Raw genomic sequence first — 26416 nt, 5'->3', positions numbered from 1 at the left:
GGGGCTTCTGCATTTTGATTAAATGCCTCCCCCCCACTGGGAGATTCTGCTGCAGACAACCCAGGAGCCACACTTAAGAAACACTGACAATCGGGATCAAGAAACCTGAGTTAAGAAACCTGGGTAATGGCTCAGGATCCAGCAAGAGTACCAGTAACTACAGAGGTAATCTGTGTAAACACGTGGATGTGGGCAGCACATCCTTGGTAAAATTTCTAATATAAGACAAGTGTTTAGCCTGTGGCTGGCACAGGATAAGTTCTGAAGAAGCTACAGCTTTTAGTACCATTAACCTTCCTGACTAATCTTGATCGAGCCAAAAAGGCTTGTTGTAAATTCACCCATGTAATCCCCTCACAACAAGGTGAGACTTTTAACAGCCCCATTTTACAGATGGGGAAACCAAGGCTCAGAGCTGTGAAAACCTAAGGATCACCCATTGGGGTGTCCAACTCTCCAGCCACAGGCAGGAGCTGACCCCTGAAGCTGAGTTCTGGGCATCTGTTTTCTGCTCTGTAAAATGGGACTAATATTGTCTTCCTTGCTGCTCCAGGAGGGCTGTGATTTAAGAGAGTAAAAAGACAACAAATTAGAAAATGTTTTGAAATGACTAAGAAAGAAATGGAATTTTGAAAGTTAACGATAGTAATGATTATTGTTTCTTGAGCAATTACTGTGTGCTGGACACGGGCTGTTTTGTCTTATATTGGGTATTTTCTTTTATTGTGGTAATATACACGTAACATAAAATTTACCATTTTAACCATTTCAAGGAGTACAGCTCAGTGGCATTAAGTACATTCACAGTATTATGCAACTACCAGCACTATCTAGTTCTATAACTTTTTCATCACCATAAAAAGAAACCCCATACCCATTAGCAGTCATTCCCCATTCCCCGCCTTCAGTCCCTGGCTGCCACCAATCTGCTTTCTGTCTCTGTGTTTGCTTATTCTGGACATTTTGTATAAATGGGATCGTACATTTGTTCTTTTGTGTCTGGCTTGTTTCACTTGGTGTCACATTTTCCTGTTTCACCCATGTTGTGGCAAGGAATTAGTACTTTGTTCCTTTTTGTGGCTGAATAATATTCTGTATGTGTATACCATGTTTTATTTATCCATTTATCTATTGATGGATATTTGGGTTGATATTAAATATTTTACCAGCTACGTACTGACCACGTCCACATATTTACACATAGGACTTCTCGTACTGCATGAAACAGATCATGAGGTTCTGTTATGATTTTACAGAAGAGGCATCTGTGACTCAGAGAGGTGAAGTGACTTGCCCAGGATCACACAGCAGGGAGATGGCAAATACAGGACTCAAAACCATGGCTTTCCGGTCCTAGAGCCTAAGCAGTAAACCGTGTGTTCCCTCACACTCCCAGGACTCTGCACTGCCTGCAGCAGTGGTGCCACAGATCAATCAAACCTGGCTGTGGCCCATTGGAATCATCTACAGATTGTTTTAAAAAAAAAAAAAAAAAAAAAAATCGATGCTGGGGTCCTATCCTCAGACCATTTAAGTCAGAATCTCGAGAACAGTTGTTCTTAACCAGGGCCGATTTTGCACCTCTCCTCCCTAGGGGACATCACTATGTATGGAGACAATTTTGGTTGTCACAGCTGGGGGATGGGGTGCTACTGGCATCTAGTGGGAAGAGGCCAGGGGTGCTGCTAAACATCATCTAATGCACAGGACAGGCCACACAACATAGACTAATCCAGCCCCAAATGTCAGTAGTGCTGAGGCTGAGAAACCTTGCTGTAGAATTAGGGCCTGGGTGTCAGTATTTTTAAATTCCCCGGCTGAGGCTGATGCGCAGCTAGAGCTAAGCAGTGCTTCTCGAGCTCGATAGTACATATGAGTCACCTGGATTCCTTGTTAAACTGCAGATTTGAGCTTGAGAGATCTGGGTGGGGTTTGAGGTTCTGACTTTCTAATAAGCTGCCCGGTGAGCTGCACTTGGAGTTCTAAGACTGCAGGATGATGGAAGGCTTGCAGGAAGCTGACTGCACTCTTGTGGTTTTTTCTCTTTACTATCACTTTACATTTTCATTTACGAAAGAAAGTCTTCCTGCAGGTAAGGAGGTAGGAAAACTTGGCAAAGGTTGGATCAGCTAGTGGCTCGCCACTGTGAGACTTTCAGGAGGGAGCAGTGAGGTTGCTCGGGGAGATAGCCCGCTGCGTTCACAGCAGCACACAGTGATTCACAGAGCTGCCTCCCGCCCAGTGCCGGGCGCTTGCACCCCTTCCAGGCCCAGGCCTGGCTGGCTGCGAGCCCTTGGCCGGCTTGCTCCATAATGATGACTCAGGCTTTCCACCTGTGAAGTGGGAGGGATGACTCTTGCCGTCTCCCCACCCATCCCCGGAGCCAAAAGCCCCCCACCTGCCCCCCAACTTCATCAAAGGCAGGTCTTAAAAGCTGGGACCTGCAGCGGCTGTTTTCACTGCTAATAAATCTCCATTTGTGGCAGCTCAATTAGGAAGTCGTCACAAAACTCCAATATTGAAAGAAAGGATTAATAACCCAGCCCATGTGGGAGAAATTAGCAGCTTCTGCGGAGAGGCCTTTTTAATATCTGCTTGTAACTGGCAGCCCCTTGGAACAGCACTGGCGGGCTGCTCTTTGGGAACAGAGAGCCAGGCCAAGCTCAAAACCTGTCAAGGGGATTGCTGCAAGTCTCTGGGTTGCACTTACAAAGTGAAGTGTCTGGAAGCCTCTGGCTGGTACATGACAGACTCCTGAAATGTCTGGGGGACAGTGGAGGGGGTGCTCAGCTGCCTGGAGGCCCAGGCAGACCAGGAAGAAAGGGTTAGCTTGGGCCTCATGTGGCTGCTGCCCCAGCTCCCGGATGGGGAGGTCCACGGGCCCCTGGCATGGAAAGGGCTGGGCCCCTGCCCAGTTCTCTGGGCTCTGGGAGGCATGCCAGGAGCTCCGAGTGACTCACCCAAGGCGGAGGGCCTGGCCCTTTGGCCCACGCTGGAAGGCAGGGCCCAGGGAGGTGGGGCCCCAGCTGTGGCTGGGTCCTGTTTCTCACCTGCCCAGGGAAGGCAGCTGGACTTCTGGAAGTATTGGGGCTGACTAGAATAGCTGAGAGATTGGGCTCCAGAGCTGGATAAAGCTGCTTCTAGGGTTCACATCTAAGCCTTGTCATATACCTTTGGCCAAGTGATGACCTGACTTCTCTTAGCTTTAGTTTTCTCCCCAGTCAAATGTGAATAATTCTAGTATTTGCTTCCTCAGAAAGTTTTTGTGAGCGTTCAAGTGTGACATTCTGGTTCAGTGCGCAGCATAGGCCTGTTGCAGTCCTCCATCTTTCATTCATTATAGATACAGATGAGGCTATAGATAGAGACATCAAGATATATGGATTTATCTGTGTCCACGTCTATCCCCATCCATCCATTCATCCACCCACTACCAAGTCCTTCTAAGTCCTAGGCACTGTCCCTGGCACTAGGCTCATAGCAGTACACAAAGCAAAGCCCCTGCCTCCTGGGGCTTATATCCTAGTGGGGGAGAGATGAAGGAAGATAAACCAATAAAAGCTACATATCATGTATCTGAAAGTGAAAAGTGCTATGGAGAAAAGGAAAGCAGGATAAAGCAGGGTAAGTGTGACAGGCAGATGGACAGATGGATGGGGTGGGCACTGCTGTTTTAACCTTGGGTTGGAGGGGTGTGGGTTGTGTTAAGAAAGCCTCTCTGAGGAGGTGACATCTGAGCAGTAACCTGCAAGAAGTGAGGGAAGGAACCATGCAGGTGACTGGGGGAGAGAGGCACCTGCAAGTACAAGTGCTCGAAGGTAGGAGTGTGCTGAGTGTGTTTGAGAGACAGAATGTTCTAGAAGTGTAGCTGGAGCAGAGTGAGGTGAGCTCTAGAAAATGTGGTCATGGGGCAGATCATGGATGTATGAAAGACCATGTTAGGGATGGTGAGTGAGTTCTGAAGGGAATGCGTCTAAACCCTTCAGGAACTGGGTTGTGAGTTCTGCATGCACAACACTTTCAAGATTGGGCTGAAGTCAAGTGCAGAAGGAGAAAGTATGCTTTCAGAAAGGAACCCTCTTATGAAAAAGTTGTCTTGCCCTCTCCTTTATTAAAAAAATGCAGGTGCCAAATTCTCATTCACCCAGCCTCCCTGTAAGGAGATGAAAATGAAACATGTTCTGAGAAGGAAATCAGCTCAAATCATTTCGGACACTTTTACAAGGACATACCATTTGTGGAATCACCAGTTGTCAGGGGCAATGGTTCCACGTTTGTGATGACCACAGGTGATGAGATGGGCAGAGCGTGTAATATCTCATTACCGTTAAATCAGACCGCCTCTCCCTAGCACAGGTGGCCCCTTGTCACAGTGACTTCTCCTTCTCTTGCCCTCAGCCCAGCGATCCGCCCATGAGCTCCCCATGGTGGAAAGACAAGACATCGACAGCTGCCTGGTCTATGGAGGCCAGCAGATGATCCTCACGGGGCAGAACTTCACGGCCGAGTCCAAGGTCGTTTTCACTGAGAAGACCACAGGTCAGTGGCTTTTTGAGCTCTTTCTTTCTGTTCTCTGGAGCCAAACAAGAATGACCACCTCTTCCTTCTACATAAGCTTGACCTGGGGGGAAGATGCCATGGTGTAGAGTTTTATACCCTGCTCTTTTTACTCACTGCATCTTCAGAGAGGATGTTAGCCACACCATTTACTATTGCATGCATATGTCCTATGGATTTTAACTGATCCTGGCTGTTTTAATGGATACTAAGGTTGCTCTCCCCAATACTTAAAAAAAAATTTTTTTTTTCAATGGAAAAGCAAACTTTTGACTATTATCAAGAAGGGAGGCCAAATGACAGGTGATTAAGCATGCATGCTCTGGCTCTGGATATACTGGGTTCAGATCCTGGCTTTGCTACTTGCTTGTTCTGCGATCTTAGGGAAATTACCTATCCTTTCTATGCCTCGATTTCCTCATGTATAGAATAGTAATATGAAGAGTTCTTATATTTTGCTAAATTTCCTTCCAGAAATCCTCAGATCGAAACTCCTACCCTCTCAGTAATAGTCTCACTCCATCCCAGAAATGGTATCCCTTTGTACTTTGCTTTTCTTTGCTATGAGAGGTTTAAGGTTTTTGTTTATTGGCCATGTGTATTTCTTTCATGAACTGTTAATGTCTTTTTCCAATGGGGACATGGTAAAAAGATATTGATCTGAAGTGTGAAAAATATCAGGTTATGCAATTATTTGATGAAATGTGTTGTTAGAAGGAAATTAGCTCAGATAACTTAGGGCACTATTTTTTGATGTTAGACCTAGTTTTTATCCCTAACAGACATGATTTCAGTAGGTTAATTAAAAGGGATGTTGGTATTTGTTGATTTGTTTGTTGTCCTTAGGATGATCCAGAGAATATAATAGGCGGGTTGTGCACTGCACAAGGGCACCTCCTCTGAGGGCTGCCATTCAAGTTGGATATATCGTCAGTCTGTATATTACTAAGACAACTTCTGACAGGTGGAAGCAGAGTGTCTTGGGGAAGGGGTACTTCTTCCCAACTCACACAGAGCCTTCTTTGGGATGGGCTGGCCCTTTGACCAGGGTATAATAACTGCTTTCTCACACATTGAAAATATGCTAGGAGGCAGAATTTATTTTAAAGAAGTTTTATGAAGTCATTGCAAAAAAAAAAAAAAAAAAAAAAAAAGCATTATGTGAGACTGTGGCCGGGGGAATGGAGCTACATAGATGTGTTGGGGAGGGGTGGAGAAGGCAGTCACGGTCAGTCACAGAGGGTTTGGTGGATGTGGTGGATAGTGAGGGGCTAGGAATGCAGAGTGTGGAATCAGCCAGGCCAGTTTCCCAGCCCAGATCTGCTGCTCAGCAGCAGAGTCACCTGCGGAAAGTCTCCTTCATCTGTCCCCAATGGAAAGTGGGACAGTCACAGTGCCTACCCCCAAAGGTGGGGTCTGAATGAGTTAAGGCAGGGAAGGACTTGGCTCCAGAAGTGCTCAGTAAGGGGCACTTTGCTGGGATTTAGTGCACAGGACAGGAGGTCTGGGTGGGGTGAGCTTGGGCCGGGATGGCGGGCTCCATTTTGGATGCAGAAGTGCCAGGGCTGACATCCCATGTGCCTTCTTGGATGAACCATGGTCTCACCTCTGTGAAAAGGTGAGAGGTCCAGGACGGGGTAAGCCATGTGGTCTGGGGTGCTACGAACCGCATCACTGAAAGGGAGCTAAGGAAGAGTTGTTATAGCGGAAAGCGGACAACCGGGGGAGCCTGGCATCCGGAGACCAAGGAGAGGGTCAGTGGAGGCCAGTGATGTGGGATTTGACCTCAGGCAGCCTGGCTCCAAAATCAACAGCCTGGACTGTTAGCTGTTCTTCTCTGAAAAAGCTTAGAACCAGGTTAATTTGCCCAAAGACTCTTCAGCAGCTCTGAGCCATGGACTTGACCCATTTTGTGGGAATAGAGACCCTTGAATTCTTCAGCAGGTCACCCGTATCGGAAGAATTCGTTTCAAACCCTTTCATGCCTAACTAAAGAATCCCAGGTGAATGTAGTTCCCAGATTGATAATGAGAGACAAGCAGGGGCATCTGAGATGTCCCCAAACCCTCAGAGAAGTGAAATGTCTGGATCTGATGGCTTGACAGGGAGGGGGCTTGCCTTGCATTCGCAGGGAGCTGGTCCTGCTCTTTTGACCCCCAGAGCTCACCTCCCAGGCCAGGCCGCCTTCTGCAAGGGGAATCCCTGTTGCTCAACTTCTTTTTTCCAAAACGTGTCCCCGTTCCCATCTCCATGGACGGTTTGGCCAGAAGGGCGCGATGGGGCGGGTGGAGCAGTTGAAGTTTTCCAAGGAAGGGGAATCCCAGCTGTTTCTCACATTAAGAAAAGGTGACAGCCTCCTGGGCTAATCTTAGCCCCTGTGTTTGGTCATCGGCACCACCAGCTCCAAAGTTCTTTTTATAGCAGTCGACTAAAATGGAATTGGCAGTTTCCACTCCAGCAAGATGACAAATTGGAGACCGGTGGAAAAGCAGTAAGAGAGGGGCAGCGTGGTGTTTCTTAAGTTAGGAAAGCTCAGTGTTTTGGAAAATGGCATCTTATTTATAGCAGCAGTAATAATAATGATTATTATGTTATTTTATTTTATTTTATTTTTTTACTATTTTTAGTTATTTTCATGACTTACAAGAGCCTGTGTGATCTGACCCTTGCCCGTCTCTCCGATCTCAGCTTTTTCAACTCTCCCCTCTGCTCACTTGGCTGTGGTGACACCCATCTTCGTTCTGTCCTCAAACACCCCAAGCTCATTTCTGTTTCAGGACCTTTGCTTTTGCTGTTTGCTCTTAGAATGTTCTTCTACCGTTTCTTTACAAGGCTCCTCCCCCCACTCCTTCAAGTCTCAGCTCAGAGGTCTCTATCTCCACGAGGCCCCCCACGACCATGCGTTCTGAAGTTGTTTGACCTCCTCCACAACCCTGTCACCTTCTGTTCCATCACCCTGCTCTGTTTTCTTGGTAGCATTTAGCACGACTGAAATTATCTTGTCTGTTTGTTTACTCATTTATTATCTGGTCTCCCACACTAGACTCTTAGTTCCTTGAGAGCAGGGACTTGGTCTTTGTTGCTATATTCTCAGCAACTAGTACAGTCCCTGGCTCATAGCTTGTGCTCATTTATATTGTTGAATGAATGGATCAGCTCCTTTAGTTGTCACTCCAGCCCTGAGAAGCAGGCAGCATTATTCCCATTTTACAGATGAGATAACTGAGGCTCCTAGAGGTCAAGTCATGGGCCCCAGGTAAGCCCACAGCTGGAATCCCAGGGCAGCATTTACCATGAACTCTAGAGTAATTTCCCTAGCCATGTCAAAGAGGACAAAGAGAAACCAAACAGAACAATCCTATTTATCATACTTAGTAATTGCTGAAAAGCCATTTATATGTTCTCTGAAATTTAAAAAATGTGTAACCTTCTAGACAAAGTTCACTCTGGGAAGTCCAGGCTGTTCCTGACTTCAACTGAGAACCCTGGCCCCCAGCCACCAGGCCCCAGGCAGAGTTGGGGGTCCCAGCAAAACATTGCAAAACAGGAAAAAATCTAAGGACACAAAAATAAAAGTGATGTGGCAGCGGAAACGAGGTTGCCATGGCTTTGAGCGACTCGCCGTGCCTGGGTGGAATCCAATGTTTTGGAAGGTTCCTCCACATGACACAGGGTTTTGGAATTTTTCAGCTGGTAAATCCTTCTTAATTCAGGGCCCCAGCCCTGGCCAAGTAGCTCCCTAGCTCTCTGTGTCCCGCGGGGGCGTAGGTTGGAAACTGGCCTGCATCGGATTACTCAGCTTTGAAACTTAAATTGTTTGAAGAGAATTTTTGTTTTGTTTTGTTGGATGATTTTCTTGGAATGGTCTGATGGCAGAGGCTCCCATCACCTGTCGAGAGGGCAAATTGATTTTTTAAAAAGGAGGCGTAGGTGGTGGAATTCCCTCTTTCCCACTGAGTCATCATATCCTGATATGAGTCATTTTATTACTTGGAGGTCCCCAAATGCTGTATTTTGAGCTTTGTTTAATAAATATAAATGCATGTGCTTAAACTAATTTTTTTTTTTGCTAAATTAAGTATTTTTCCATGAATTAGTATCCTGGAAAAATTGGAACTATCTTGGAGGAGTCACCTCCTTCTCCACCTGTTTCTCTCCCTGGGTGTGGTTTTGCCTGGCCTGGTGTTCTCTGAAACAATAGACCTGGTATGGGAGTCTCTCTAGATTGGGATTCCCTCTGGGAAATGTCAGATTCCAGGCTGGGCTGGAGAGTGACTAAGGCTCTGCGGACCTTTGCCCTCGGTGACTCACGTCCATGGTGTCATCGGCCCCCTGGGCTGGATCCCACCACCTCCACACAGCTTGGCTGGGATACGAAGCTTTCCTGCTAAGACAGAGACCAGATCACAACTCCAAAGCCCCACTGGAAATAGAGAAAATGGTCTCATTTTCAGGAAGCTAAATATTTGCCTAAACTTGGGTCCCTTTGCCTTTAAGAACAGACATTCAAGTAAGAATCCTGCAGTTCATTCTGTTTGGATAACTTTTCTGATTAGAAAACTCATTAGGTCTGAGCAAATTGTTCTGGGTGCCAAAGGCCTTGATATAATTCACAGTTAGCAGCCTGGATTTTGGATCACCCAGTGAAGTTGGCTGGAAGCCTGGATTGGTCTCAAACTATATACCTTGGGACTCAATTTCTCCATCTTTAAAACTTAAAAAAAAAAATCATTTGATTTATAACATACTAACAATAATGAGTAAGAAACTGCAAAAGAACATGTAAAATACTTACATTTTAATGTAATCAATATTTAGAGTCAAAGTAAAGAAGACTACAAAACCTTGCTCTGGGATGTTAATAGAAGTCAAATGGATAAACATGTATCTGCCAAAGTTCTTACTACATGCCAAAGACTGTTCTAAGAAGTTTATAAGTATTATTTTATTTAAACCTTATAACAACCTTATGAGATGAGTACCATTATTATTAAAATGGGTTTTTTAAATGATGGTGTTTTAGCAATAAAAGGAGATCAAGGAACTGAAAGTGTCAGGCACATACATACTAGGTGCTCAGAAAACACTAGCTGCCCTTATGCATGCTGTCTGGGAGCTCAGAAGACAGGGCCATATTGGTTCCTTGTCTGGGAGAAGAGTCCTTCCTGGCACAGGTGAATTCCCTTCTCACTCCTGAGGCATCGGACTCCTGGAATCACCTGGCAGCTGGAGGAAGCTTGACTAATGGTCCACTCCTCCCCCTCCCCCATTTTACAGATGGGGAAGCTGAGTCACACAGTGTGGTTGACAAACTTCCTTGAAGTGACAGAGTTTGTTGGTGGAGGGCTGAGCTTAAAACCCCAGTTTTCTGGTTCCCAGTGGGACCGGCTGTCTGAGACGTGTAGGGGTCAGCTGTAGATGACGTCTGATCACTGAGAAGCGTCATGCCTGGGGTGGGTTGGAGAGGAGCTGAAATTGGCATCTTGTAAAATTGACCTTGACTAAGCATGTTTGTTCTTTCAGCCTCGCTCCACTCACTCAGCCCTTGGTGTTCCCATAGTCATTCCCTAGATATTTATTGAACACCTACTGTGTGCAGTCCATGCCAGGCACTGGGAGCACATGACAGATGAGGTCCCTGACCTTGGGGGTGGACAGCCTCAAACTTGTTTGTAAGCAGGACACTCTCAGGTGGGGAAAATGCTATGAAGCTAGTGAAACCAGGTCAGAGGAGAGAGAGCAAAGGGTCTGGAGTAAGAGGGGAAAAAATACAGGACACCCAGTTAAATTCGAATTTCAAACGATGAGTTTCTTTAGTAAGTCCCATGTAATGGCAAGCAGTCTGGGATATACTCGTAGTAAAAGTGTTTCATTATTTTCTGAAATTCACATTTAACTGGATGTCCTGTATTTTTACTGGTTAATCAGACAATCCTAGATAGAGAGCTCAGGGAGGACTTCTCTGGGGAGGCAGCTTTGAGCAGAGCCATGAAGGTGGGAAAGAGAGCCCTGTGGACAGTGGGAAGAGAGTACCAGGCAGAAGGAACCGCCCAGTGCCAAGTATAGAGCAAGTGTCTCCCCAGCATGGAGATGAGCTTGGGGCGTTTGAGGAACCAAAAGCACCTGCACAACTGGTGTGTGTTGTGAGCGTGAGCGAGGGGAGGGTGTTGGGAGAGGTGCTGAGGGTGAGATGGGGGATGGGCAGACTGTGCTGGGCCCTGTAGACATGGCAAGTTTGGATTTTATTCCTAAAACCATAGGTAGTTGTTAGAGGTTTTGAAGCAGGGGAGGGACATGATCTGTTGGACATCTTTAAGATTGTTCTGGTGATCTGGATGAAGAATGGACTTGGGGTGGGGGGTGTAAGTAGAAGCGGGAGGTGAGTGAGAGGCTGCTCCAGTTCTCCAGGTGGGGGCAGGTCGGGGGGAGCCCACTAAGGACATTGTGGGGCAGGGGAGAGGCAAGATTTGGGAATCGAGGGACGTTCCCCCCAGATCTCAGTAAATCCATTTGTGCAAGGTTACCATTTTTGGATGGGTGAAATGCTAAGCAACAAGGACGTTCCTGATCCCCCCAGTCTGCTGGGCTCGTTAAGCCCATGTGTCCAGGGAGGACACGTTTTTCTGCTAGTTGGCCGTCGTAAAGAGCAGACCAAAATGACTTCAACCATCTTTATTTAGCTAATTTTTCAAAGCAGAGCCAGAACTGGGAAGCATCATGCACGGTCTCCTAACATGAGCTGACACTTTGATTTCCTCCCCGTTTGCCTCGAGCCCGATGGCATGCTCACGGCCCAAGTGAGGACAGATTGGCCTCCCTCCTCCTGAAAGCCTGAGAGTTCCTCCTGCGAGTGCCGACATGGGCCTAGGCTCGTCCGGCTGACTGCTCAGACTCCAGCCCCAACCCAAGGCCAACCCTGCTGCCTCCTATGCCTGTTCCAGTGCAAGGATGAAGAGTTGCCTGCAAAGAGAAGCCATTAAACCAGCTGAAGTAGAGGGGCCACCCTTTAGCAAACAAGCTAGTCATTGATGCCCGTCCCTTGACATCCCTGTAGGGGTTTCTTCTTAAGTTTGTGCTGCAGTGAAGTCAAAATGAAGGCTACAACGTTAATTTAGACATGCCCCCACCCCATTTTCTTTTTTCCTTGCAGAATTTTGCTAAGTCTTCTTTAGGCCCAACCCCTTTGCCCAAAGCAGTTGGCTCCTTTCTCTTGTCCTCTGACTAAGACTTGGAAGAGCCTTTTTCGTGCTGGCTGCTAGTTCCTGTTAATTTAGGACAGGGAGGAAGTTTGCCTGAACATCTGCTCAAGAGCCCAAAGTCCTTTATTCCATCTCTGCCAGGAGCAGTCGACATGCTTGGTTTTCTCAGTCCTATTCCATGTGGGCAGGTCTGCCCAGAGCCCCAGACCTGGGCTATGGGTTGGGAGCAGATTGTACAGAACCCCTAGTCCATGGCACCTAGGGCACCCTCTGGCTCTGACTGTGTTTGATTCCTTGTCCACACCTGTATTCCCAGCTCCTCCCTCATCAGTTGTTGCTCCAAAAGGACTCTTCAATAAGGGCTCGACGTTTCTTCTTTGCAGGGTCCTTTTGCTGGAGAGGTCGTGGTCAGATGTTTCTTGAGCTCTGGTTAGGGGCCACACACTGGGGAATCCTGAGGTCAATGTGTTCATTTAGTCAGCCAGTATTTATTGAGCAACTGTTACATGTCAGACACTGTAGTGCTGGGGACAAAGCAGAGAATGAGATAGGTATGCTCTTTGGGAGCATATAATTGGGGGTGGGGAGACAGCAAACCAATAGGCAGCTTAAATGATGTCAGAGAGTAGAGGGGAGGAGTGGAAAATGATGGGGGATTGTTCCGGGTGGGGACTTCCCCAAGCTGGACCAGCAGAATGGGAAGCAATCGGTTGTGGGAGGTCTGGAGAAGAGCGTCCCTCCCCAGGAGGCAGCAATAGTGTGTTCCGAGGTCTGGAGATAGAGCAAGCATTGCTGTTGGAGGGGCAGAGAAGGCCAGGGTGGCTGAAGCTAAGTTGGGGGAGGAAATGGGGGTAGGGTGAGGCAGGGCCTCCATCTCAGTGGCCCCAGTGGAATGTCGGGCACTGTCTCCCCATCTGGGAGTCCCTTGAGGGCAGGAAGGTGTGTGTGGCTCATCTTATAGCCCCGGCATCTGCACAGGGCCTTCTGTGCAGAAGGAACTTAATTAGAACTGGTCGGCCCTGCCCCGCCTCCATGTACAAATGTGGCCCGAGGGCTCCTGGGAGACAGACAAGTAAACAGGCAGTTGCAATGTACTTTTTTTCTTAAGAAAAGAACTTTATTTTTTAAAAAAACCCAGAAAACAATAAAATGCAAACCAGTTAAAGTCACCCATAATTCTACATGTTTCTTGAATTAATGAAGAAAAATGTGAAGGTGTCACCCACAGATCCAGTCCCCGTCCTGGAGGTATAACCATATGAGTAGCTTGGGGCACAGATTCCCTAATTTAAGAAGACATGTTTATAGACTTGCAAAGTGGCGTCATGTGGTACATTTTTAAAAATCTGCTTTTTTATAACAGGGACATGTTTCCAGGTCAGAAAATGTGGATCTGCCTTTTTCTAAGGGCTGCCCACTAGTCTTATACATAATATGCCTGGTATTCCTTACTAATTACGTATGGCCCATAATTAATTCAACCAGCCTCCTATCAATGAATACTTTCTATGGACATTTTACTTATTTGCAATGAGGACTGTAATGCAATGAAATGAATGGAAAACTTTGATACCCACTGGAGCACTGGAGGGCCAGCCAGTTCTTTTTCCTGGAGTCAGAACAAATGTGAGACTCCAAATTCTAAAATAATAATAATGATAGTGGCACTAACTATGGGCTGGGAATTTTGCTAAGCATTTTACATATACTATCTTTTAATTCCTGCCGCAACTGAGGTCAGTGATATTAACTTTACCATTTGCCTATGAGGAAACAGAGGCACAGAGAGGTTAATCTACTACTCCAAGGCCACACAGCTAGTAAACAGTGACGATAGGACTTGAACTTGGGCAGAATGATAGCAGGCTGAGATAAACCCTACCAGCATTTATTTTCAACTTCACTACCTCGTGGGAGTGCAATTCAGAGGCTGGGATTAGTGTGTCCTCCTGATGAAACCCCAAGACTTGTGCACCAGCAGACGCAGCGTGGTGGGAGGGAAGAAGACATCAGGAAAATGGCTTGAGGTATTTTGCAAACCACACACTTCCCTTAGAGACCAGCCTCCTTGAATGTGTCATCCACGTTGCTGCGTAAAATTGAGAAGGACAGCAGATGTTGGCTTTCACTTCCCATTGGGGATTTGTTTGTTCAGGACTGAGTATGACCCTACATGAGTGTGCACAGGCTGGATTTCTGAAGCTGTCTTTTGAGTTCCTGACACCTAAAGCGTGCAGAAGAAAGAAGCTAGACTCCTGGCTTGGGCTAACGACTTCAGTTTTGATTTCTCATTCGTATGTGGTCTTTCTCTTTTTAAAGTAAATAGTGAAAAGACCCATTTTTGTAAAGAAAGATAATTAGGCACCATGACACCATGTTACCTAACAGATATTATCCCTTCGTAAATTTCCTGCAGCCCATACCTGCAGGCATAAGTATTAATAATTGCAATCGGAGAATGTTTATTTTCCGATTAAAAAAAAGTTTGTGTCTTTTTCAATAGTAACACGTTGTGAAATATACACACAAAAAAAATGATAAAGAAGATAAGGCTTAAAATCTGTTGCCACTAGCCATAATAATAACATGTCTGTCAAACATTTATACACTGCATGTGCCTAGTATTTTATTTAATCCTAGGATGACCCTATGAGGTATAGGAGCTAAGATTATCCCCATAGTTTGGATAAGAGGCAGTGGGAGGTATAGGTATCTTATATAAGGTTACACAGCTAACTGGGGGCAACAGGGATTCAAAGCAAGGCCTGTCTGCTCTAAAGTTTGGGTTACACAGGAATAAAATGGGAGAGCACTGGGGTGACAGAGGGGAAGTTAGTTCTGGCCACAGGACATGCCCAAGAAAACTTGAGGTTACAGTCGATGTGTCGGGGGAGGCCTGACAGTGCTGGAGTGGGCAGGAATTTCTTCCTGCCTCCACAGGCTTCTTTCCTGACCCAAAGCTGCTGAGCTTTGGGGGCCTCAGGATGGGGCCCCGCTGCCTTGCTGCTGGGACATCCTGAGGAAGAGCTGCCTTGCAGGTTCTGTTTGCTCAGGCTGGAGCCGGGAGGAGAGGAACTTGCCTTTGGAATTGCACAGCACAAGCATCCAAGGCCCAGCTACCTGGGTTCAAATCTGGCTTCTCCACCTGCTAGCTGTGTGACCTGGGCCTATGCTCATGCCTCTTTGTGCCTGGGCGTCCTCACCTGTAAAATAGGCGTGAGAACCAGCCCTGCCTCCTAGGGTCGTTGTATGCATGAGACAAGTCCATGTCCGCGAGGTGCTTCAGTGATGCTCAGCACTGAGTGTTCATAAGATTTGGGGTAAAAATGGTGCCAGAGAGAAGTGGGCACAAGGGCAGCACCCAGGTCATGCAGGACCTTGAAGACTGCTGTGGAGCTTTGATGTTTTTTGAGGGCACAGGGAAGCAGAGAAGGGTTTGAGGAGATCTGCATGAATCTTTGTGGTGGCTGTAACCCTACGAGGATTCTAGCCAGAGCTGGTAATCTTATCTCTGCATAACAGCCTTGGAAACAGCTCCATTATTGGATGGTGCCAGCTGTTGCTTAAGGGCCTCGATTTAATAACTTTCCACTGTGTGTCTTTGCACCACCCCTCTTCCTTCTGTGGGCCTCAGTTTCCTCATCTGATAGTGTTGGACCGGCTAATTGCTACGGGCACTCTCAAGCACCTGTGTGTTGGAATTCTATGGCTGTTGGTGGATGGAGTTTTGCTTACTCTCTATGCCCACCAGAGATGGGGGAAAGGTCTCCCTCCCATTTCTTTTGGGTCCCTAGTCTTGGAAAGGAGATTCCCTGAGAACTCTCCTCTTGGTGACAGTTTTTCCTTACAGCGCCATTTTGTGTTCTCTGTGTATCATCTGCCACTTACTGGCCCCGGGGTCAAGGAAGAGAGCTGGGTGTGGAAGCTTTGCAGACCCTGCTTAATACTCCCTGACCACTTCTCTGGGTACTTCACTCTTTCCTCCCAAACATGAAACTTCTGAAAAATATCCTTTCTTTTTAAAGGAGGGAAGCTCATACAAGGTACTGAGCCAAACCAAAAGAACCGTGATGCTCTTGGTGGCAGAATTCAGTTCAACCAGTGAGGCAAGGCTGAGGGTGGCAGATAAAATGTGAACACATTATTGCTCCCTTGATTGATTTCTTCATCTTCTGGCTCACTTGGTAGGTAGTGAATGTGACACACTTTTTGCCGAGGACCACACTTGTACAGCCACGCTCCTGGTGGTAACCTGCACCTGGGAAGGAGGCACATGTCTCTGGCAGATGACCTTTGACTCGTGCTTGACAAAGAAATGAGGACTGTCCCCAACTAGTTCTGTCCAGGGCTTTGCACACTGAGAGGACCTAGGTCCTGATAATTTCAATTCAAATTGCTTGATGTCCATCTGTCTGTCCTCTCTTGCTTCCTTTTGGGCAGTGTCTGATATTAGCTTCTGGCTTTTTCCTGACCCCCATCAGCAGCCTTTGGAGGCACTGACACTTTTGTATGTTCAGTTATGAGATGTTTATTAGGCACCTGTAATGTGTTGGGTGTTGGGAGATGGTGATGGATGTAACTTGGTTCCTCCCGCAGGGATCTCATGCTGTAGTGAGAGTCTGTGCATTAACCACCTCTTCTTCTTCCCTTTCCATGGAAGCCTGTGTCTTCCTTAGTCACTGCAGAATTGTACCTAATAGAACGGTGAGGCCAAGACCTGCACACTTAATTGTTACAAAGAGCTCTAGCTTGTTCGTTGCTTGTTTCTTGTTGAGACCATCTAGATTGCATTAGCTTTGGTAGCAATCACGAGACTTTTTGCTAATTATTTTTTGGGGAAATATGTTCTATACTAGTAAGTTCAAATAATGCTTAGAAGCCAGATTTCTTTGGGTGAACCTTAGAGCTGAGACTATATGGGTTTGAATGTCAGCTATCACAGAAGATGCTAATAGCTGTGCTATAAAAGGGGGAGGGGTTCTTAGGTCACATGTTGGGACACACTACTACTCTAGCCCACCTTGGAGAGTTACTCTGCACTTGAGCATATTAAAGGCTCTGAGATGTCCTGCAGTAAAGGAACCCTTTTGACCATGACTCAGCATTTTCAAATGCTTATTAGCTTGTAAAAGTTTTCCCCCTTCTCATAAAACCACTTAATATCCTTCAGAATCAGTGTTGCACAAAACACCCTGGAAATACTTGTGGAAATGATTTGTTTCAGCTGTAAACTGTCCAATGGCCAATGTAGGTGGTCAGCAAGAGAAAGCTATTATTTGCAAATGAAAAGTTTTGTTTGGCCCAAATGAGGGAAATAGCACTCTGCTCCTGGGAAGGAGAGTTTACTATTGAGCAAAATCTTCTCATCAGTTGTCGTGACTCACATGAGCTCCTGCCTCTGTTCACAGAAAGGTTGGGGGTGGGCTTGTGTGTTTCCATGCTCTGCAGTGACTCACAGGTCAAGACACCATTTATGTTACTACGTTTCCCTTTAGCACAGAATACTTAAGCCACCTATGTTCTCAGACAATCGGGAAGGCATGTCTGGGACAGCCAGGGACCCATTATGGGGTCCCATGACAGTCTTGGTATATGAAGGACCTTTTGGAAACAGCCTTCAGTTGAACAAAACATGTAATAAAGTATAACATGTAATGTTGAGCTCTTTTACCTGCCCGTAATCCTGCCAGCTACGTCAATTGTCGAGCTAGAGCTGGGTCTGGAGTTCACAGACCCCTCAAGCCCATTGTTCAGACTGGGTCACAAACCCTTCACACGCCAGGGTGGGTCACCAGACCCCTCACATGCAGGTCTATGTGCTAGATAACTGGCTAAAAGGTCCTTGGGGCCATAGGATGGAGAGCATGGCTGCGTGGGGAGGACGCCCTAGGCAGTAAACACCAGCCAGGTGGTGGCCATGCGCCACTAACTCCACCCACACACAACTCATTTACAAAGAATGCACCGCACCACCCCCAACTGGACCTGAGGTGAGGGGGCCTGATTAAATTATTCTATTTTCCAATACTCTTTTTTTTTAAAAGAAAGAAATATATATGCATTCAGATGTAGAGGAAAAAGATACTGATAGTAGCATTCTGGACCATTTTTGTTTTTTTTCTTATTTTTCCAACATTGCCCAGTTTTTTATTGTCAACCTGCCTGCCTTCTGGAAAAAGAAATATACATATATATATATATATACATATATATACATACATATATATACATATATATATATACATATATATATGTATATATATGTATGTATATATATGTATATATATATAAATATACATTCACACACACATATATATGCATACACACCTTACTGAAATGATATAATACATAAACCAAAATCAGCATAAATTGGTGAGCTTTTGTCTTAAATCTTTGGTTTTTAATGGCTTCTTCAAAGTCTGTCATTTTGTAATTTTTCCAGATGGGCAGCAAATTTGGGAGATGGAAGCCACGGTGGATAAGGACAAGAGCCAGCCCGTAAGCACACGGATGAGATGACTGTCCCCAGCTGATGCTCAGGAACCCCTGTCATACTTTCTTTCCTTGGTGATCTTTCTCCTTCTTCCTTCCTTCCTTCATCAAAGTCCCCCAGTATTTTGGACCTCACAGGTACTCAAATCCATGTTGAGTTGACCAGTGAATTAAACATTTATTGAGCAGCAGGCCCTCTGATTTGTTACTGTGACATCTTAATATACTTTGGTAGAGAACCTTACATTGCTGTTGCTGAAAAGTTAAATCTCCCTCAAATCCGATTTCTCTTGTAAACATAGGGACCATGTCAAGACTCCCATTAGATGGGCTGACTGTCTAGGTAGGAAATTAGACATTGTCGCAGTTAAGTTCATGACAACTCCTTTTTTCTAGAACATGCTTTTTGTTGAGATCCCTGAATATCGGAACAAGCACATCCGCACGTCTGTGAAGGTGAACTTCTATGTCATCAATGGGAAAAGAAAACGAAGTCAGCCTCAGCACTTCACCTACCACCCAGGTGAGGAGTGTTCTCTGATGGTCCCTTTGGTATTGAGAGGCAGCACAGGCATGGGGCTCAGGACTCCTGAGGTGTGTTCCCAGCTGGGCGACCTTGGGCAGGTGACTTAACCTCTCTGAGCCTCAGTTTCCTCATCTGTCAGATGGCACCTTACTTATACGAGTTAAAGAAATCAAATGCACATAAAATACTTAGCACAGTGCACAGTCAGCTGATGTCCATGGTGTTAGCTATGATTGTTATTAATATTTTCCTTCGGGGGCTGGGAGGCAGGCACGTGTAAACAGGTATGACAGGAAGTTGCTAAACAGTTGACTCCTGTTCCTGTCTTAGATTTGATCGTGACGGGGGTAGAAGGTGAATATGCCCTGAAACCTGCAGAATCTTTAGTTGACCCCACAGTGGGTAGTCACTGTGGGCAAATGGAGTCACTGGGTGGATAACCAGGCCAGGAGGTCTCCTTCCCACAAAGTTCCACGGTCAGAGAAAGGGTGATGAGTGCCATTTTCATTCATTTGTCCAGAAAATATTCGAGTGCCAGGCACTGTTCTTGGCTTGTAGACATAGCAGTAGACAAAACATTAAAAATCACTGCCCATGTGTAACTGACATTCTAATGGAGGAGATTCAGATAATAGGTAATATTGGTATTAATGATATGTTAGATTACAATAAGGGCTGCAGAAAAAGTGAACAGGAATAGCTAGGGGTAGATGTAATTTTAAATTAAAAAATGCTTCTCTGAGCCCTCCCTTGGGAAATAGGCTATAAACTTCCCAGGCCGAGAAAGACCTGCTAGCCACCTTTCCAAGATTGGAAACCTATAATCTGAGAATATCACCCGGGGTGTAATTTCCATCCAATGACAATTTCACATGGAGCGTCTTGGCTGCAGGCAGCATTAAACCGAGAGGATGTCCTGGCAGCCTGGCCTTGGCGGGCTTGGCTTTGGTGAAGTGTGTCAACAGGTTTGTGTTGGCCCCTGTGAGCGCACCACTGTCCTGGGACTGATGTCACATCTGTCAGGACCAGTGGTCACATCAACCAGGCCTAACAGGACACAAAACTATGGGAGGGCCCTAGACTGCAGCTCAATGACCCCTTTTAACATAGAGGTTTCAATTATGTTTTACGGCTCTCTCTTCTCTCATTTGTGGTAACGTGGCCTCCCTGGGCCCAGCCTTGGCACTCGCTGGACCCAGTGTAGCCTGTCTGTATTCTCAGTCCCCCAGTGGGGCCAGGGACCAAGATGATGGCCTTCAAATGGCATCTTGAGAAACGATTTCTGTGGTTGGAGTCAGAGCTGCTGAACCTCCCTGCCGCCTCTAACCCCCAACACTCAGAGGACACCGTCCCACCACCACACACACACTTGGTTACAGTCCTGTCACCAGTTCATTTACTCTAGTGAAAAGAAAATTGATTCCTCAACTCCTGGGGCTGGTTATGCTTTACTAACCATGTTGGAGGGGGGGCCAGTTCTGGTGATGGGCACTGGGCGGGGAGAAAGGAACAGTGACAGCGACTACACAAATAGTAGTAGTAGTGTCATAACAGTAAGGTAATTGTAGCAGTAGCAGCAAGCATTGAGCACTTACTGTGTGCCAGCCGCTGTGCTAAGTGCTTTGCACACGCGTCTTATTTAATCTTCCCAACAACCTCACGGGGTAGGCATGATTGTTGCCACCAGGTAACAACAGATGGAGAAACTGAGGCCTGAGCCAGCAGGTCACATTCTCCCCAGAGTCCTACATAACTGAGAAGGGTGACAGTCACTATTTAGTCATTCCTTTGTCCAGAAAATATCTGTGTGCCAGTTAAGTTGCAGGTGCTGTTTTGGGCCCAAAGGACCCAGCACAGAATAAAACAGACAAAAGTCCCTCCTTGGAGGAGCTGACATACTGGGGAGGAGGGAGATTTTGATAATAAATAAGCACATAAAATAAATGCAGTGTTTCCATGGTGATAAGTGGTATGAAGGAAAACAAGCAGGGACAGGGGGCAGGACCTGCTGGGGGAGTGAGGGGAGTGGAGGTGTAATCTTTGCATTCTTCTCTGAGCTCCTGCCCTGGGGAAGTAGGCTGTAACAACCCAGGGCTGAGTCAGACCTACCAGCCAACTTTTCAATACTGGGAAAACCTATAATTTGAGATCATGGCCAGGGTAAAATTTCCAGCCTAAGATAATTGCATGGGGAGCCTCTTGCACAAGGCTGATAAGTGACAGAGTCCACTGCTTGGTCCCACTCATGCGGACTCCCAAAGCCACATTGCCAACCTCTGTCCACTAATCCTCTGTGCATACCTGCGGCTCACCACAACGGGTGCACCATGTACTTCTCTCTCCTCGCAGTCCCAGCCATCAAGACGGAGCCCACCGACGAGTATGACCCCACTCTGATCTGCAGCCCCACCCACGGAGGCCTGGGGAGCCAGCCTTATTACCCCCAGCACCCAATGGTGGCCGAGTCTCCCTCCTGCCTCGTGGCTACCATGGCTCCCTGTCAGCAATTCCGCTCAGGGCTCTCATCCCCTGATGCCCGCTACCAGCAGCAAAACCCAGCGGCTGTCCTCTATCAGCGGAGCAAGAGCCTGAGCCCCAGCCTGCTGGGCTATCAGCAGCCGGCCCTCATGGCTGCCCCCCTGTCCCTGGCAGATGCCCACCGTTCTGTGCTGGTGCACACTGGCTCCCAGGGCCAGAGCTCGGCCCTGCTCCACCCCTCTCCCACCAACCAGCAGGCCTCGCCGGTCATCCACTACTCACCCACCAACCAGCAGCTGCGCTGTGGAAGCCACCAGGAGTTCCAGCACATCATGTACTGCGAGAATTTCGCACCCAGCACTGCCAGGCCTGGCCCACCCCCTGTCAGTCAAGGTCAGAGGCTAAGCCCAGGTTCTTACCCCACCGTCATCCAGCAGCAAAATGCCACAAGCCAAAGAGCTGCCAAAAATGGACCCCCAGTCAGTGACCAAAAGGAAGTATTACCCCCAGGAGTGACAATTAAACAGGAGCAGAATTTGGACCAGACCTACTTGGATGATGGTAAGATGATTGATTTTCTCATTTCCATAAAGGTGATGTCTGAAGCATCTCCCCCTCCCCAGAAAGTTCACTATATGGCCTAGGTATATTCCTAGGCCATATAGTGTCCCCATTTTAACTTAAGCAGATTGAATAAGATGACCTTTAAAGCCTCCCCCAGGTCTGTGCAAGAATCATTCCCCAGAAGGAGTTTCTGGGGTGGCTGGCAAGAGTTTTGGATGCCCCCCTATAGCCACCCCAATAGAAAAAGCAACTGAGGGCAGTTTTGGCCACAGGAGCGTCCCCTGGGTCACGAAGTGGGTCCATTTAACTGCTTCCACTCTCTTTCCAATTGCCAAATTTAGATCGAGGACAGGAAAACAGAAAAGAAGGAAAGCTAACCCCCTTTTATTTCTGTAGAGAAAAATCCCACTCTATAGCCCTTCTTTGTGTATTCGGGGGAGGGAGATGGAGAAAAGCAAAGAAGAAAGCTTATTGAAAGTGGCCCTGTCAGCGTGGAGCATGAATGGGGGCTCGCGGGCAGACTGCGGGCGTCTCTCTGCCATGTGCGGGTGGGACAAGAAGCACATTGATGGGAGGGAAGCCTTGGGTTCCGCTGTGGGAAGTTGGGTTCCCAGCTGATGGGTCTGTGGGGCCAAGGAAGGGATGCAGAGGAGGCTTTGTGTGAGCCTCTAGGTGCCCAAGTTTGCTGGCAGGGCGCCCGGCAGAGGGTGGTCTCATTGGAGCAGCTGAGATTCAGCGTTCACCTGGAATCTCAGGGAGGAAGGGCCAGTTGTGCTGGTAAGATCACCTGGGAGTGGCAGGGTGCAGCTGAGGGACAGAGGGTGGGGCAGGCGGAGCAGCCTTCCCTTGGGGGTGCCGGAAAGAGGAAAACAGGTGGTTGGAGTTTCTTAATAGGAGAAGGAAAATCTAAATCACTGGCTGCCACCCCCAGCTCCAGCCTCACATTTTATAGGCAGTAGCATCAGATATACCCTGAAACTGCAATTATTTAGGAAAATTAACTCTCAGGAACAGGAAGGAACAGGAAGTAAGGCAAAAAGCTTCAAACAGCCACAGTGGTTTTCACAAAAACCAGGTACTAAATTGCAGATGCTCCAGTGACAGGGAACCCTTTGGTTCTTACTCAGAGACTTTTACTTTACACAAAATCTTGTCGAGCCAGGTTTTCTGGGGATTCTATGACTTCTAGCAGTTTCCATGCCCTGTCTCTAGTACAACTGTCAATCAAAAATATCCCTTACACTCATCAAGCACAGATCTCTGGGGCCACTTACTGTAGATCATACTGCTCACGTGCTTTACAAGGCCAAGCTCATAGTGTTGCTGCATTAATAATTAATCTTTCTGATCCTGAGTAATCAGATGCCAGTTGAGCTGGGTCACTGTGCTCTGTTTGGAAAGGTAAACGCGGGTGCCATCCATCCTTCCTTGAATGATTAACATCCAAAATGGTTAAGATAAAGTTTTGGTGCTTATTTTAAAGGAGGTTATCATGGAGAGAATCCAGCTCACACAGAGTGCCTGGTAGTAGCAGATCAATGAAACATGGCTGTAACTGGACTGGCAATGAGGTGCTTTATAAATAAATGAGTGCCTGAGCAGGGGTAGATCATTTCCCCCAGCTGACTCTGTCCCCAGGGTTAGTTTGGTCTTTGGAGCAAGAAATGCGCTGGCCCCTCCCATCCCATCCCTCATCCCACATTAAAGATGAATGACAAATGCCACTGTTAGGGAACCGCTAACTGCTAAGGGCCTAGAGTAGTATCTGATCCATAGACATGTTTGCTGTTCTCACAGAGAAAGTAGCTGAGCGTGGAGACCCTTTTGGGCCTCCTGAGGCATCTTTCTGAACACAGGCAGGATCAAAGTCACTGTGAGAGTGAACTCCCTGCAGGTCAACGAGAGTCGACGCTGAGGATGTCTCAGAGGACTGAGTGTGGTGAAATTCCTTCTGCTGAGGGAGCCTTTTCTTACATATGTTGTGCACGACCCTGCCCATGGGATTTTAGGAGGCATTCTCTGAAGGAAGTTTCTATGGCTTGAAAGGTTAGAAAAAAAGAAAGAAAAACAGCTGTGTTAAACAAAGTTTTTACAAATGTGTTTGCGGGACTTATCAGAGCCTCTAATGTGCTTGGACATTAAAAATCTCTGAAACGAGGGGTGTAGCTCTTCTCAAAATGACTTGATCACAGACAGGGGAGTGCATTCCACCCTCCAGGGGGCACTGTTCACGTTACTGTATCCCTTGAGAATGGAGCCCCAGAGTTGTACCACACGGCAGGCCTGAACCCGTCCCCTCCCCCTCAGTTGGCAGAAATAACCTCAGGGAAACTCAGAGTTCTGAAGCCCAGCACTGCCCCCTCCCATGGGCCATATTCAGGCTTCTCAATTATTGGGCTTCGCATACCTGGGCTAGAGCATGACGAGGGAGTAGAATAATTTTTGCCCGCATGGCCTCCAAACGGCAGTGGTGTGCTGCTGGTTAGTGTTCAGTGCTCGACTGGCCTGTCCCCAAGGCTCTGCCCAACCCAGGGCCCTCCAGTGTGAGGTCTCCTTGTGGCCCGTTGTGCCCAGTGGTGAGGGCCACGCTGCAGGCTGGGAAGGTGTGGGTGCAGTTTTGTCTCCCAATTGCTGGATGTCAGAGCCTCCTAACAGAGCCTTCTGGTCTATGCATCCATGGGACATTTACACACATGCCACCGTCGGTTCTGTGGATGTGACATTCGGACTTCTTGGTTAGTTGTTCCGTGTTTGTTTCTGATACATAAACTGGGGTCATTTCTCTGCTATTTGGTTGGGAGACATCCTAGGTTTTAAAGATCTCTTTCTGTCCCTTTCGTTTATTGTTCAAAGGTGGTCTCTCCCACACAGTATGTATTTGGCTGCACAAAGCACATGTAAATTCCAGAGTAATGTGCTTCCGGTGTGGGGGCATTTCTGATTTGCCATTTATTTGCCTTGGGAGTTTGCCAAAGGAGGCTTTGCTTGGAAACTTCGTGAGAGCTCGGTGCATGTGTTTTGAGGGTCGAGGGAAGGTTCTGCAGCTAGAAGAGGAAGCAGTGGGCATGGGGCCTCCATCTGCAGCACTTTGAAGCTGGCCCGACCTGTCCCCTGGGGTCCAGGGCAGCCCGGCGTTGGTTATCTCTTCCTGCACGTTGGCTGCTGACCCAGCGTCTCGTCTGGGCCCCCATCCCAGCCCCATCCTGGAGCTTCTGCTCCTCACCCCGACTCCTCCCAGCCTGCATTCCTGCACACAGACGCTGGCTGTCTGGACCCCGTTCTTTCTTGGAACTCCAACGTGCTGTTTCTGCTTTCTCCACTCCAAGGATGTGAGATGTTTTCAAAAAGTCTCTGAAATAGCAAAATAAGTGATATTCCAGGGCACAGTGTTCACCGCCCCCCTGCCCCCCACCCCGGGGTTCCTCCACTGACCACAGGTCAGGAACTTTCTTACAGTTCTTTGGAAATAAATGATTTACACATTGTCACCTGTTTTCTCTGTGCTCTCTTGTCCCCCTTCTGTGACTAGTCTCTTGCTCTAAAGCCCAGGGTGTACCTGGGGAGCAACAGTAGCTCCTAGCAGTAGGAGATCCTGTGACCAAATTCTTCCTCCCTCCACCCTTCTCTCCTCCCAACCCTCTGTGCCCTGAACCCTTCCACCTCTTTGTCCTTGACCCTTGACCTCTCTTTCCTTAACCCTTCTTTCCTCCCTCCCTAACCTCTCTCCCAAAGGTCTTTATTGGCTGCCTACTTTGTGCCACGCACTGCTCTGGGACTTAGGGATACACTAGTGAGCAAATCAGACAAAATCCTTGCTCTCATGGGGTAAACTTTCTGGATATTAGCACGTGAGATAATAACTAAGCTAACGAATTTCAGACAGCGATAAAAGCCATGAGGGGAGGTTTGCACAAAGTTAGGAGCTTGAGGGTGGCTGGATGGGGTGCCTTTGGCCCCTGCAGCTTGAGTGGATGCAAAGGCCACTCTGGAGAGGTGGCCTTTGGGGTCAGAGCCAGTACTGGGAAAATTTGGGGGAAGAGTGTTTTGGGGAGACAGAATGGCATGTGGCAAAGGCTATGAGATCAGAGAAGAGGACTAGCATTGGTGAGTTTTCAGCAGCAGTGAAGTGTGATTTGACTTTTTGAAAAGATCACTGTGGCTGACTTTGAAAAATGGACTACGGGGAGGCAAGAGTTAGAAGGAGGGAGACAAGTCAATTTGATGTTTTTAGGAACAAAAGGTTTACTTTTAGACAAAGCCAGCTGTGAAAAGAGTGAAGCCGGGGTAGGAACGTGATGGGAGGGGTGGCAGATCGTACAGAAAGTGGCCTTATGTGTTCTTTCACTAGGGGTAATTGGAATTGTCAAAATTATTATGTGATCAGTACACAATGAGTTCTTACTCCTTAAAATGAAATGAAGGGTGGCTGCACGTTTTGCCACCCAGGAAACAGGCAGGCGGGAGAGACATTGGGGAAGGTAGACCCAGATGTGACTTTCACCAGGTACCCTCGTTGACACAGAGCCGTGTTAATGCCACAGCCTAACTGGGGGCTCGGAGGTCATTGGGCCATCTTACCACCAAATCTACCACAGCGCTT

General features: G+C 47.3%; 1 protein-coding gene across 1 annotated transcript in view; it reads left to right on the top strand.

The window, feature by feature from the left end:
• The window catches only part of NFATC2 (nuclear factor of activated T cells 2), a 98395-nt gene extending 74664 nt beyond the window's left edge, over positions 1 to 23731 (top strand). Inside the window, exons 6-10 of the mRNA XM_063095021.1 lie at positions 4399 to 4539; positions 18199 to 18254; positions 18645 to 18771; positions 21124 to 21813; positions 23673 to 23731. Of these exons, the coding sequence (XP_062951091.1) occupies positions 4399 to 4539; positions 18199 to 18254; positions 18645 to 18771; positions 21124 to 21813; positions 23673 to 23731 (1073 nt within the window). The remainder of the gene's footprint in view (positions 1 to 4398; positions 4540 to 18198; positions 18255 to 18644; positions 18772 to 21123; positions 21814 to 23672) is intronic.
• Positions 23732 to 26416: the final 2685 nt, after the last annotated feature.

This window comes from Cynocephalus volans, chromosome 1 (genome assembly GCF_027409185.1).
Source record: "Cynocephalus volans isolate mCynVol1 chromosome 1, mCynVol1.pri, whole genome shotgun sequence".
In the NCBI taxonomy this organism is placed as follows: Eukaryota; Metazoa; Chordata; class Mammalia; order Dermoptera; family Cynocephalidae; genus Cynocephalus; species Cynocephalus volans.
The sequence above is the reverse complement of the archived record's forward strand: the minus strand, read 5'-3'. Positions and strand labels throughout refer to the sequence as shown.